The sequence below is a fragment of the Engraulis encrasicolus genome, chromosome 20, assembly GCF_034702125.1.
Source record: "Engraulis encrasicolus isolate BLACKSEA-1 chromosome 20, IST_EnEncr_1.0, whole genome shotgun sequence".
In the NCBI taxonomy this organism is placed as follows: domain Eukaryota; kingdom Metazoa; phylum Chordata; class Actinopteri; order Clupeiformes; family Engraulidae; genus Engraulis; species Engraulis encrasicolus.
Window position 1 is genome coordinate 49,250,299 of NC_085876.1, and position 13,295 is coordinate 49,263,593.

The window sequence follows — 13,295 nt, forward strand, 5'->3', positions numbered from 1 at the left end:
CTGTATATTTGAGATTTTTTTGAAGTGGGTATACTGCATATATTTGTGCTATTCAAAACAATGGATCAATCAATTTTAAGTGGGTATACTGAAATCCCTGAAATTTAGAAGTGGGTATACTCCGTATACCCGCGTTCTACGTAGACTACAACACTGCACTTTATCTTGGTTAGTTGGTTGCAAACTACTGTATTTGAACTGCAATAGCAGATTGGCCAAAGCTTCCTTCCATGGTCATTGAGTGTTTTGTGTGGCTTGTCTTGATTTCTTTGAATGCTATCTTTTGAGAAGGTTAATGTGAACTTTATTGTTAGAGTGTTTTGATACCGACATATAATATGTCTCACTTCTATAAGTGTCAACAGGTAATGGGGATATGATGACTTTGTATGAAACTATATGTGCTGTGAGCACACTGACAAAGCTGCAGCCCAATGGTTTATGAGTTTGTTTTAGATCAGAAGGTTGCAAGATCGAATCCCATAGTATTATCTATGCCCAAAGTGCCATGAGCACCTAACCTCACAAGGACGGTAACCAATATGAAAGACCAACTTTATCTTGTTTAAACATGCAGTGAAACATACACCATGTCCAATCTCAAATGGAGGGAAAAACAGTCAATGTAATAATTGTAAAAATTTAACAGAATTATTAATTGTGCAGTGAAACTGCATATCGGGGGGTGGGGGGGGGGTCGGGGGCTTGCATGCCCACGGGGAACCGGATCCTCTCCCGTCTCTCTGTCCCACTCGCTTCCTGTCTCCACCTCACACTGTCCTGTCAAAATAAAGGCATTAAAGCCCCTAAAAAAACATTTTTAAAAAACTGCATATCAGTGCACTTTCTCTCATTTGAAATCTTTGGGTGCCTCATGACCCAAACTGCAGCTAAAGTAACTGTTGAGAAGGTTTTAAAAATGATAAATGTAGCTTTGGAAGTTGTGTTGAATATGACTACTTCTTTCATATATTTCCCTGTTTTGTTTTAAACTATTTTTAAAAAAAATCACTTTTTTATGAGCAAGCATTATTACCACTTGTTGTTTACATTTAACTCTTGATTCACATTAATGCCAAATGATTGTTTAAAGCTTTTGTGCAATTAAAGAAATTATTATTATTATGATGATGATTGTGAAATATGACATGATATATAATATGAAACTACAAATGACAAATAGAAAGCTTTATGATAATGTAGCTATCTTTGTAACTTTGTTTTCTTTGTCTGTGGTGATGGTGAATGTTTTAAGCAGAAAAAAATGCTCTTTTTCTCTGAGAATGTAATCGTTTTCAAATAAAATATATATTTGTTACACCTGATTGATGTCATAACTGAAAGGCACCAAACCGCTTGGGTGTGTGTGTGTGGGTGTGTGTGTGTGTGTGTGTGTGTGTGTGTGTGTGTGTGTGTGTGTGTGTGTGTGTGTGTGTGTCTCAAGTAGTATAAATTGGGTTCTTTCAGTGTGTGTGTGTCTCAAGTAGTATAAATTGGGTTCTTTCAGTGAAGTGCTCCTTGTAAGTCGCTTTGAACAAAGGCATCTGATAAATGCTAATGTAATGTAAAAGTTTGTGAGACACAGCCCCAAGTTGGTGAGTAACAGCTCACATTTTACAGCAGCAGATTTTGGTTCAAATGTTTATTCCTTTGAATTTTTGCTTGGGGCCCCAGCTGATCCAAGAGTTGCCTCTGTGAAATGGCTTGGGTAGGCACCTATGCCGTGAACTATGGGCAGGGTGGGTATCTCACAAGACAAGGTTGAGTTCAAATCCTGTAGTCTGTTACAAATATGGGTGAATGCCTATCCTGCACTTCATTCATGGTTGGAGTGCCATAGACCAAGCGGTAGCTACACCATTCCACATTACAACAGAGATTGTAGTCTCTAGCCAGGGTTTCCCAAACTGGGGGGCGTGCACCCCAGGGGGTGCGTGGCCGGCCAAAAAGGGGGTGCGCAAGCTCAATTGGCAGATATGTGTTTTTATAGGCCTACAGCATTGATGAAAATTATGTAGTTTCTAATTGTATGAAACATTGTAAGAAACATCAATTCTATTGGAAATGAGGATTCCCCACATGACTCTGCATAATTTGCAATGATTAGTGCAGTGAAGTCTTAATTGAGTGTCCATCAGCACACCAAAACATTTGCTTAGGGGGTACACGATCCACATTGAAATGTACAAGGGGATGCAGGAAAAGAGTTTGAGAACCGCTTCTCTAGGCTATTGGCCTATGTTTTATAGGCCTACTGAAAAATAGATGGGGGTGATATCAAAGTTCTTGTGATGTGACCTGTGGTTAGGCTATGTGCTTGAGTTTGTGTCAACTTGACCGAAGGTCTTTTCTGTGTGAACTAATAGGTTCGATAAAAATAGAAATCTTGCAGCAGGTTATTTCAAGTTTTTAAGTTGGCTCAACATCTTTTACAGTGGTAATATGCAACCACTAGGCCAGGGGTCAGGAACCTATGGCTCGCCATGCATGTGGCTCTTTTGGGAACTGTATCTGGCTCTTAGGCCTAGCCTACCTATCAATAACAGTAATAACTTGACTGGAGGCCCACACTCAAAATGGTTTGAATAGGCTACATGCTTTCAATTGTATTCAGTGTTTTTAAAATGTCTTTTATGGCTCTCTCAAACAAAAAGGTTCCTGACCCCTGCCCTGCACTAGGCCTTCAAGTGTAGCCTGTCGGGTATTCTGCAACCACGCATTGTGCCTGCTTTCTTTACAGTGCCAGAAATAATTCTGTGAAAAGTCAATAGTAGGCCTTCTACAACCCATATGAAGTAAATAAAATAAGATAAACAAACAAAACAAAAACTGTCTTGCACAGAGCCCATGTTGTTGTCTGTTGGCCAAGTGGAACTTGCTTGGCTGCCTGTCAGTAGAAGGCGGAAGTGGGTGTGGGCGACGAAATCCCATACATGAGTTTTTAGCAGCTGCTAACCCGTTAGCATTGCTACCTTCCCGTAAACAAAAATGGCGGCCGCAGATCCAGGACCATCGAATGACGGCGGACCAGCTAGCAGAGGAGGATACTCTGAAGAAAAGAGTAACGAGCAGCGAGATGGCCCGAGCGGGACTGGTGGGGAAGGTGAACGAGACAGAGCCACTTTCGAGTGCAACATTTGTTTGGATACGGCCAGAGACGCTGTCATCAGCCTGTGTGGCCACCTATTCTGGTATGTTTAGTTAGCTGCTGTTGTTGTGTCCACATAGGCCCATTACCAGGGTCTTTTAATTTTATGAACGGACCATATCAGCCATAAACAGCTGTTTGTAATGTCTGTGCATCGTGTCAATGTCAACACGAAATGAAATTCATAAAGCTGGGATGGTTCAGTGTAGTTTGGATGACTGGCTAGTGTTTCCTAGACATGCTAACACAACTCTTCAATGCTACACTGTCAACACCTTGATTTGAATGATAGCTACGTCCACCCTCGCCTTTGCTTTCTTGAAGCAGGCTATTCGTCCTGCCTAACATGACAACATAACATATACTAGCCTAATCAATTATTGGCACTGCCACATATGACGAGTAAGCATAAGATACCTTACTGCCATTTCAATCTGACAACCCTTTACGTCAACGTGTACACTCGTACGTCTAGTAGCTCTATCGAGTAAGAATCCTCACCTAGCTGTTTCCTGAACTCTGAATGGCCCTGGTTCAAAATATGAAGCGTATTTGGTGACCTGGTAGTGATATTTTGCCAGAGCAAGGCCAGTTTATTTTCCTGCAGGATGTAGGCTTTCTTATTATTAATAATATTCAGGTTTGTCCCAAGCTCCCCAACACACTGGCCGATGTTGTGCTTTGAGGCTGAGCTAGAGAGGACCTTTGTCCACATTACGTTCAGTCCTGAAGTAGGTTACTCTGTGTTGATGGTTGACTTGTAAACACATTTCCTCACATTCTCTCTCTGTGTGTCTGTATGTGTGTCTGTGTTTGTGTGTGTCTGTGTCTGTGTTTTTGTGTGTCTGTTTGTGTGTACAGCTGGCCCTGTCTTCACCAGGTAAGGCCGTATGTTTTTTCGCCCTGCTTGCGTAAGTCGTGTGTGTGTGTGTGTGTGTGTGTGTGTGTGTCTGTTGTGCACTGCGAGCGTGCCATTGGTTAGTCCGTTAGCTGCTCTAGTCCTGGATTTAGCCCCTGCAGGACTTAAGGTGATCAAGCAGCTACTCCTTCTCTACGCTCTCTTGTCATTCACACTTGTGCACTGGTTAAGCCTCTGCCTGGGCTGCCGGCTAGCTAGCTGGTCTCATGGGCAGGGTTGCCAGATGAGGCTGATGATTACCAGCCCAAAACATGCTCAGAACCCGCCTAGAAGCACAAAATCCTGCCCAATTCTATTGATTTCTATGGCAAAAATTGGGCGGGTTTTTCTGCTAAATGCTATTTTTACCCGCACACGGCCATCCTAAGCAGCCCAATTGGGCGGGAAACAGCCCAATCTGGCAACACTGCTCATGAGGTCAGCTCTATATTCCCACAGCCCATTGGTCCCACAGCCCGTTGGTCCCACAGCTTATTCTTCCTGGTCCATGTTCCTACTTTTTAAATACATTTTGAAGAAATTTCCGAATAAACTAAGAGAACATGTCTTTCTCCCTGCCATGGGACATAGGGCCTACATTTTAATAAATGAATGTGGGATCATTGGCCAGTAGGTATAAGCTGTGGGACCAATTGGCTGTGAGACCAATGGGCCTAAAAATTAATGTTAAAAGTCTGAGTGGTGTGGGACCAATGGGCTGTGGGAACATAGACACGCTCCCGGTCTCATAGAATTTAATGTTAACTGCTAGCATGGAGGTAAAATTTGCACCGCCATACTCTGATAATGATTAGAAGTACAGGAGAAAGGTAAAAGTCAATCTTTTAACTCCAGGAGAGGTGTATAGTAGTAGGCTTATTTCCAAAAATGGCACAATATCACTTTAAGGCTACTACTCCAGTCTACTCTCTCTGTCATTTACATTTGGACACTTTCTGACATCTGAGCTATTCTAATGGGGGCAGACTTTGTTTGCATTAAACACCTTCTTAGCATAGGCCTAATCCAAATATTATCCCAAAACGTATTGCTATTTGCTAGAACTAACTGTCTGCTGATGTTGCATAAGCTTTTGGATGTTATTCGGGAATAGGTCCAGATATTTTTGAAATGTAAACAAACGTCTGACACACACACACACACACACACACACACACACACACACACACACACACACACACACACACACACAGTAATTGTGCTTGTGCTGTTGTGTCTGCAGTGGCTGGAGACTCGGCCCACTCGGCAGCAGTGTCCCGTCTGCAACACAAACACACACACACACACACACAGACACACACACACACACAGACACACACACACAAACACACACACACACAGTAATGTTGCTGTTGTGTCTGCAGTGGCTGGAGACTCGGCCCACTCGGCAGCAGTGTCCCGTCTGCAACACACACACACACACACACACACACACACACACACACACACACACACACACACACAGTAATGTTGCTGTTGTGTCTGCAGTGGCTGGAGACTCGGCCCACTCGGCAGCAGTGTCCCGTCTGCAACACACACACACACACACACACACACACACACACACACACACACACACACACACACACACACACACACACACACACACACACAGTAATGTTGCTGTTGTGTCTGCAGTGGCTGGAGACTCGGCCCACTCGGCAGCAGTGTCCCGTCTGCCACACACACACACACACACACACACACAGAGTAATTGTGCCCCTGTTGTGTCTGCAGTGGTTGGAGACTCGGCCCACTCGGCAGCAGTGTCCCGTCTGCAAGGCCGGCATCAGCAGGGACAAGGTCATCCCTCTCTACGGCCGCGGCAACTCCAGCCAGGAGGACCCCAGGTACTGTGTGTGTGTGTGTGTGTGTATGTGTGTGTGTGTGTGTGTGTGTGTGTGTGTGTGTGTGTGTGTGTGCGAGGGAGCCTGCGTGCGTGCGTGTGTGTGCGCGAGTGACAAGGTCATCCCTCTATACGGCCGCGGCAACTCCAGCCAGGAGGACCCCAGGTACTGTGTGTGTGCGTGTGTGTGTGTTGAGTCAGCCTATCAGTGTGTGTGTGTTTGTGTGTGTGTATGTGTGTGTGTGTGTGCACGCGTTACAAGGTCATCCCTCTATACGGCCGCGGCAACTCCAGCCAGGAGGACCCCAGGTACTGTGTGTGTGTGTGTGTGTGTGTGTGTGTGTGTGTGTGTGTGTGTGTGTGTGTGTGTGTGTGTGTGTGTGTGTGCGCGTGTTACAAGGTCATCCCTCTATACGGCCGCGGCAACTCCAGCCAGGAGGACCCCAGGTACTGTGTGTGTGTGTGTGTAGTGTGTGTGTGTAGTGTGTGTAGTGTGTGTAGTGTGTGTATGCGAGCGTGCGTGTGTGTGCGCGAGTTACAAGGTCATCCCTCTATACGGCCGCGGCAACTCCAGCCAGGAGGACCCCAGGTACTGTGTGTGTGTGTGTGTGTGTGTGTGTGTGTGTGTGTGTGTGTGTGTGTGTGTGTGTGTGTGTGTGTGTGTGTGTGTGTGTGTGTGTGTGTGTAGTGTGTGTGTGTGTGTGTGCGCGAGCGAGTGTGCGCGTGTGTGTGCGTGCGCGTTACAAGGTCATCCCTCTCTACGGCCGCGGCAACTCCAGCCAGGAGGACCCCAGGTACTGTGTGTGTGTGTGTGTGTGTGTGTGTGTGTGTGTGTGTGTGTGTGCGCGCGCGCGTTACAAGGTCACCCCTCTATACGGCCGCGTAAGGAGGACCCCAGGTACTGTGTGTGTGTGTGTGTGTGTCTGTGTGTCTGTGTGTGTGCGCGAGCGAGTGTGCGCGTGTGTGTGCGTGCGCGTTACAAGGTCATCCCTCTATATGGCCGCGGCAGTAGCTGTGAGGAGGACCTCAGGTTGTGTGTGTGTGTCTGTGTCTGTGTGTGTGTGTGTGTGTCTGTGTGTGTGTGTGTGTGTCTGTGTGCACACGCGCGCACATTTTCTATCAATTAAACAGAGGGTAGAAGGTGAAAGGATGGTGGAGAAAGTGTGTGTGTGTGTGTGTGTGTGTGTGTGTGTGTGTGTATCTACAAACCCCAACTCCGGTGAAGTTGGGACGTTTGGTAAACATTGAATAAAATCAAAATGCTATCATTTTCAAAACATTCAATCTATTCATTAGATGGAGAATAGTGAAAAGACAACATATTAAGTGTTAAAACCGAGAAAAAATATTGATTTGGGGGACATATGTACTCATTTCTAATTTGATAAATCCAACATTTTGATTTTATTCACTGTTTACCAAACGTCCCAACTTCATCGCAGTTGGGGTTTTTAGTTAGTAGTTATCTTAAAGGGACACTGTGCAGGAAATGGTCAAAAAAAGGTACTGCAACTATGCTGCTTATTGAAATTGGGCTGCCTATTGCCAAATTTGATCTTTACATGGAAGTTAACTAAGTATTAAATAAATATTTTCTACTATGGTCCAAGTATAGTCATTTTTGCAGCTAAAATTGGCTATTTTTGGAAATTCAAAATGGCGGACCATGGAGAAGATCCCCCCAGAGATACTCTACACAGAGATAAGTCATTCTAGTTCATTTCTGGTATTCACTGTCGGGTGAACGCCCCTTTAGGAGACCTTCAGTTAGGAGACCTTTAGAATCCTGAGGTTGAGAGTAAATGGAGTCCCTTATTAGCGCTGTGGATTTGCGGTAGTGCACTTCTCGTGCAAACACCTCAAAAATAGAAGAAGAAGGAGGGGACAACGCCCCCTTAGGAGACCCAACTTGAGCACACACTTTTGCATTGGGTGGGCAGGTTTCGAAGCCTCTTTATTACTCCACCCTCTTTGATCCAACTTTTCATGTATGAAAAGTGCAATTTTTCCAGTCATAATGAATACTTAGAATTTGATGGTGGTGGTAAGTAGTCATGAAAAAGGTAACATTAGTGAATGGGCAGCATGAATTCTGGAAATAAACAACTAAAAATCTCACACAGTGTCTCTTTAAGGACTAAGGATTTGTTCTTCCTCTACTCTGCATTCTCTAGCTGTTAGTTTGATGTGATTGTATGTCTGTATCATTGTTGCTCTGTAGGGATGCACCGATACCGATACTGGTATCGGTATCGGCACCCGATACTGCTCATTATACTCGTACTCGTACTCGTCAAGCACTTGCCGATACCAGGAACGATACTGCTATTACACAAAACAATGCAAAATCTTGTCACGTTCTGTGGACTTGAAAGCAGCATGGAAAAACAGTGCCACCTCATACATTTACGAACATTTAAATCTACATGGAAATGGACAATAAAAATATCACAGGTGGAAAAAAACAAGGCCATGCATTTATTTTTATTGTATTTTGGTGGTAAAAGGTATCGGTATCGGTACTCAGTATCGGCAAGTACACACATTAATGTACTCGTACTTGTATCGGTTTTCAAAAAAGTGGTATCGGTGCATCCCTACTGCTCTGCACTCTTCTAGCTGCTGGTCTTATTTTTGCATTGTTGACTGTAGTTTTCGTGTGTGTGTGTCTTGTTTGTTTGTTTGTTTGTTTGTGGCAGGTTGAAAACACCTCCTCGACCTCAAGGGCAAAGGCCTGAGCCGGAGAGCAGAGGGGTGAGAGCATTTCCCCTAAATCACTTCTTCCCTTGAATCCTCACAATTTAGTCTGAAGATTTATTATTATGTTTTTAATCTACGCATGTAATGTAAATGATGTTCAACACTTACCGCCCGGTCTGTGTGATTGTGGTTTTTCTTCTTTATTTCGTCCTATGTCCTCAAGTATGTCTATGTGTTCCAAGGTTGAGAGATTCTTTCAAGTCCCCTTACTTGTCCAGCACTTTGGTCAGCTACCTCTGTTGTAGTTTAAAGTGATTTATAAATAAAATTGACTTGACTTGACTTGACACCGCCAGCGTTGAACGCGTGGAAAGATGCGGAAATAATTGACTTTGTGTGGGAGAGCAGGCGGCAGAAGCGTTGAAAGTCGCAAAGCGTGTCTAGAGTCAAAAGCATAAAAAGCCTCAAAAGCCAAGGGCGTCAAATCTTGAACTTCATCTAAAAATATGTAATTAGCTCGGCGGTAGTCAATGGAATGTTCACATTTTTCTAAACACGAGCTTCGGTTGCTCGAGATTCCTGGTCGAATGCTTCAGGTTGAATCTTTTGCCGCATTCAACGCCCCTAACCTGTGCTTTCCAGGCAGGAGTCAGCAGCGTTGCAGCTCTTTTAACGCCGGCGGTGTGATCACAGCATTAGAGACGCATTTGAAACAAATGTATTGTTTCAATAATGTGTCACTCACCAATGTTAAATGCTCAGTTATTATTTATTACTTCATCACTTTACTGTTATTGGTCCATCACTGTTACTTGTTACGTGTCTTACACTTTGATGTCAGTCTGTAAAATGTCAGTCCAGTGTATGTCTATGTCCTGGTATGGTGTAGAGAAAGAAGTGTAATTTCAATTTCCTTGTACTATGACCTGTGCACATGAAGAAACTGAAGCTGAATAAGGCTTAGGCCGAAACGTCTGTCTGTCTGCCATGCTAACCCAGTATTAAAACTTCAAGAAACTCATCCGGGAGTGCGGCTTTTTTACTATACATATGGATATTTTCCACACACCGCGCTCTTCCGTCTTGTTGGTGCGTCTCTGAAGTAATCTAGTAGTTAGGAAATGGATCGCACTCGGACACTGAAGAAGGCTCTGTCTGTGCAGCCGAAACGTCTGTCATGTCAGTCCCTGCAATGTTAAAATAAAAATAAAACGACAAGAAAAGAAGAAAAACTGAATGCGATCCATTTCCCTAACTACTATACATATGAAGAAACGGACATGAAGAAACTAACATACTTGAATTCCCTCCCCTGTTCTGCCCCTTCCCTGTAGCCGTTCCAGGGATTTGGGGACACTGGGTTCCACATGTCCTTCGGGATCGGAGCCTTCCCCTTTGGCTTCTTCACCACCGTCTTCAACACCAACGACCCCTTCCACCGACCAGGTAGTGTGCACACACACACACACACACACACACACACACACACACACACACACCAACGACCCCTTCCACCGACCAGTTACACACACGCCCACCAACGATCCGTTCCACCGACCAGTTACACACACACACACACACACACACACATACACACACACACACACACACACACACACACACACACACACATACACACCAACGACCCTGTCCACCGACCAGGTAGGGGCTCGCATGTCGCCTGTACACACACACACACACACACACACACACACACATACACACCAACGACCCTGTCCACCGACCAGGTAGGGGCTCGCATGTCGCATGTTGGTAGTATACGACCTTGTATACCTGGTGACATTTTCACATCCTTTATTATGTTTTGACTAGGTCTGTAACGATACACTTAACTCACGATTGGGTTTGTATCACGATTTTTGACCTGCGGCTCAATACCCCTTCTCCATTCATTTCCATTTCTCCGGTCTACCTCCAAATAATGGCTGCCACGGATTGCAGTGAAAAAGGGGGCGGGGTCACCTCTAGTCTAATGTTCTACCTCTATGGCCTTGCATGTCCACACGCACGCGTGCACGCACACACACGCGCACACGCACACGCACACACGTACACACACACACACACACCCACACCCACACCCACACACACACACACACACACACACCCACACCCACACCCACACACACACCCGCCCTCCCCCTTCTCTATCCTCCGCCTCAGATGCCCCATCACCACAAAAAATATTTTTCTATTTGTTTGCCTTACCTTGAACCTAACACATCATCTGATATGACTTACAGTATTGTATAATACTGTATAAGATATCAATATCATAATACTGTGTACGATATGATATACTGTGTGTTTTTCCTAAGCGCATTGAATGACAACTGAGTACGGCGGGCTATATAAATTCGATTGATTGATTGATTAATTGATTGATTGATTGATTGATGAGACTACAGTAATGTCTGACATTCTTGTTGCTCCATCTTACGCCCCCTTAGCCGCCGCAGACTTATTTATTGATTGATTGATTGATTGATTGATTGATTGATTGATTGATTGATTGATTAGTAGAATATTATTTATTGATGCCAGGGGGAAATTGTCTGACATCCTTGTTACTCTCCCCCCTCCCTCAGCCGCCGCGGAGCACCAGGGCAACAACGGGAATCAAAACAACGGGAACAACTGGCAGGACTCCCTCTTCCTCTTCCTCGCCATCTTCTTCTTCTTCTGGATGCTCAGCGTGTAAGACAAAAGGACGCAAGTCTGCACATTGGAATGCACCCTATGCAGTTTCCTTCCTCTGTAACTCAAATACAAGGGGTGCATTCCAATAGGCAAGTGTGCGAGGGAGGACTGGAGTGCGCATATAGGAATCCACCCAAGATGCGCATTAAAGATGAAACCCGTTAAAGAGGAGAGGAGGAGAGGAGAAGGATTGGAGGAGATGCAATTTAGGAAACTTTTACAAAGGACACACACGCGCACACACACACGCGCACGCACACACTCACGCACACACACACGCACACACACACACACGTACGTGTACATGCACGCAAGGTGCATACACCCTGGAGAGAGTCTGAGTGGCGGTCATATAGAGTGTACCTTTTTGGGAGATTACTAAGCGCAACACACACACACACACACACACACACACACACACACACACACATACTAACTAACGCAACAGACCATCGCTGTACTATTCTACGGTGATACACTACCTAGTCATAACAAAGCACTTTTTATTCTCTCTCTCTCTCTCTCTCTCTCTCTCTCTCTCGTATGTTCTCTTCTTCACCTTTATACATACACACACACACACGCACGTTACATATTCGTGAATTTTGAGCTCTGAGTCGGCATGGTTGGCTGCTGGATGGTGATGTTTTTTTGGGAGACGCGGCGCCGTCGGCATCAAATCTGTGTAGTAGAGGAGGCAGTATTATTAAAATAGCCATCGGAAGTTGATCCAGCAGGGGGACGGGATGTGCTGATGCATTTGGTCGACTGAAGGTGCTCAAATGTCAAAAATTAATGAATAAAGAAGCACTCATCAAATTTCTTTTTGTTTCTTTTTTATCGTCTCAAGGCGAAGGCATGATGAGTGCTCCGTGTGACACCTCAAGGCGATTTAAAAAAAAAAAAAAAGAAAGAAAGAAATCTGATGAGTGCTTCTTTATTCATTTATTTTTGAGATTTGAGTTCATTCATTGACAAAGTCAAGCACCCAGTGTGGAGAATTAGACTACAAGCAGAGATTCTTTAAGTATATAGAGATATGCCAACATAATAGGTTTCTATGGGCACCTAACATGACCAGGTTCCGGTCTGCCTAAAGGGGCGTGTCATAATGCTCCTAGCATTTAATAGAACAGTCCTTAGGTCTGCCTAAAGGGGGATTTCCCCCCCAATAATAGAACACGGAAAAAATGGGCCAATGGAACCTCTCTCTCTACTCTGTCTGCTACAAGGTGTTGAGCGTGCTTCCTGGTCCTTCAGTTTGAAGGTGCACCGTGTGGACTGTGAGTGCTTCTTAATATGCGACCTTGCCTCCTCCACTTGTGCTTCCTCGCCCCGCCTCCTGGCCCCTCCTCCGTGGAGAAAACGATAAAGTTTCCCAGCTGTCAGCCTAGCCACAGCAACTTTTGAGGGACTGTTTTTCATTCACCATCCCAATTGCCAATGAGAAAAATACTCTACAATTGAGCTTTTGCAAGATATTGAAATATAATGCTGTTGTCAGTGATGTCATCATGACGAGAAGCAAGTGGAGGAGGCAAGTGTAGGAGGCAAGGTCGCATATTAAGATGCACTCTGTGTCTGGAAGTATTAATGTAGTGACGGGGGAAGTGACAATAGGTTCTTTCTGACATGTGCACTCCTGTCCTCAACTTGTGCTTGTGTTTGTGCTTGTGGCCTCGCGTTTCACTGACGTCCCGCCGCCTCTCTCTGTGGAGAAAACGATAAAGTTTCCCCGCTGTCAGCCCTAGCCACAACAACTTTCGGGGGACTATTCTTCCTTCGCCATCCCGAATGGAAATGAGAAAATGGCGGTATAATTGCACTTTTTGCGAGACATTGAAATACACTTCTGTCGTCGTCAGTGACGTCAACACGAGGCCACAAGCAGGCAAGTGCGCGAGGGAAGATGGGAGACAGCGGCTGGAACCTGAGCGAGGCGAGCGACGGAAGTAATTGAC

At 45.0% G+C, this 13,295-nt stretch overlaps 1 protein-coding gene across 1 annotated transcript; it reads left to right on the top strand.

Moving 5' to 3' along the window:
* The first annotated feature begins 2,967 nt into the window (after window positions 1–2,967).
* Window positions 2,968–11,595, top strand: rnf5 (ring finger protein 5). Its single transcript, XM_063184986.1, has 6 exons — window positions 2,968–3,191; window positions 4,010–4,028; window positions 5,805–5,917; window positions 8,613–8,667; window positions 9,948–10,059; window positions 11,223–11,595. Exons 1-6 carry the CDS (start codon window positions 2,989–2,991, stop codon window positions 11,333–11,335), a joined length of 615 nt encoding a protein of 204 aa, XP_063041056.1. The 5' UTR covers window positions 2,968–2,988; the 3' UTR covers window positions 11,336–11,595.
* The last annotated feature ends 1,700 nt before the right edge of the window (window positions 11,596–13,295 follow it).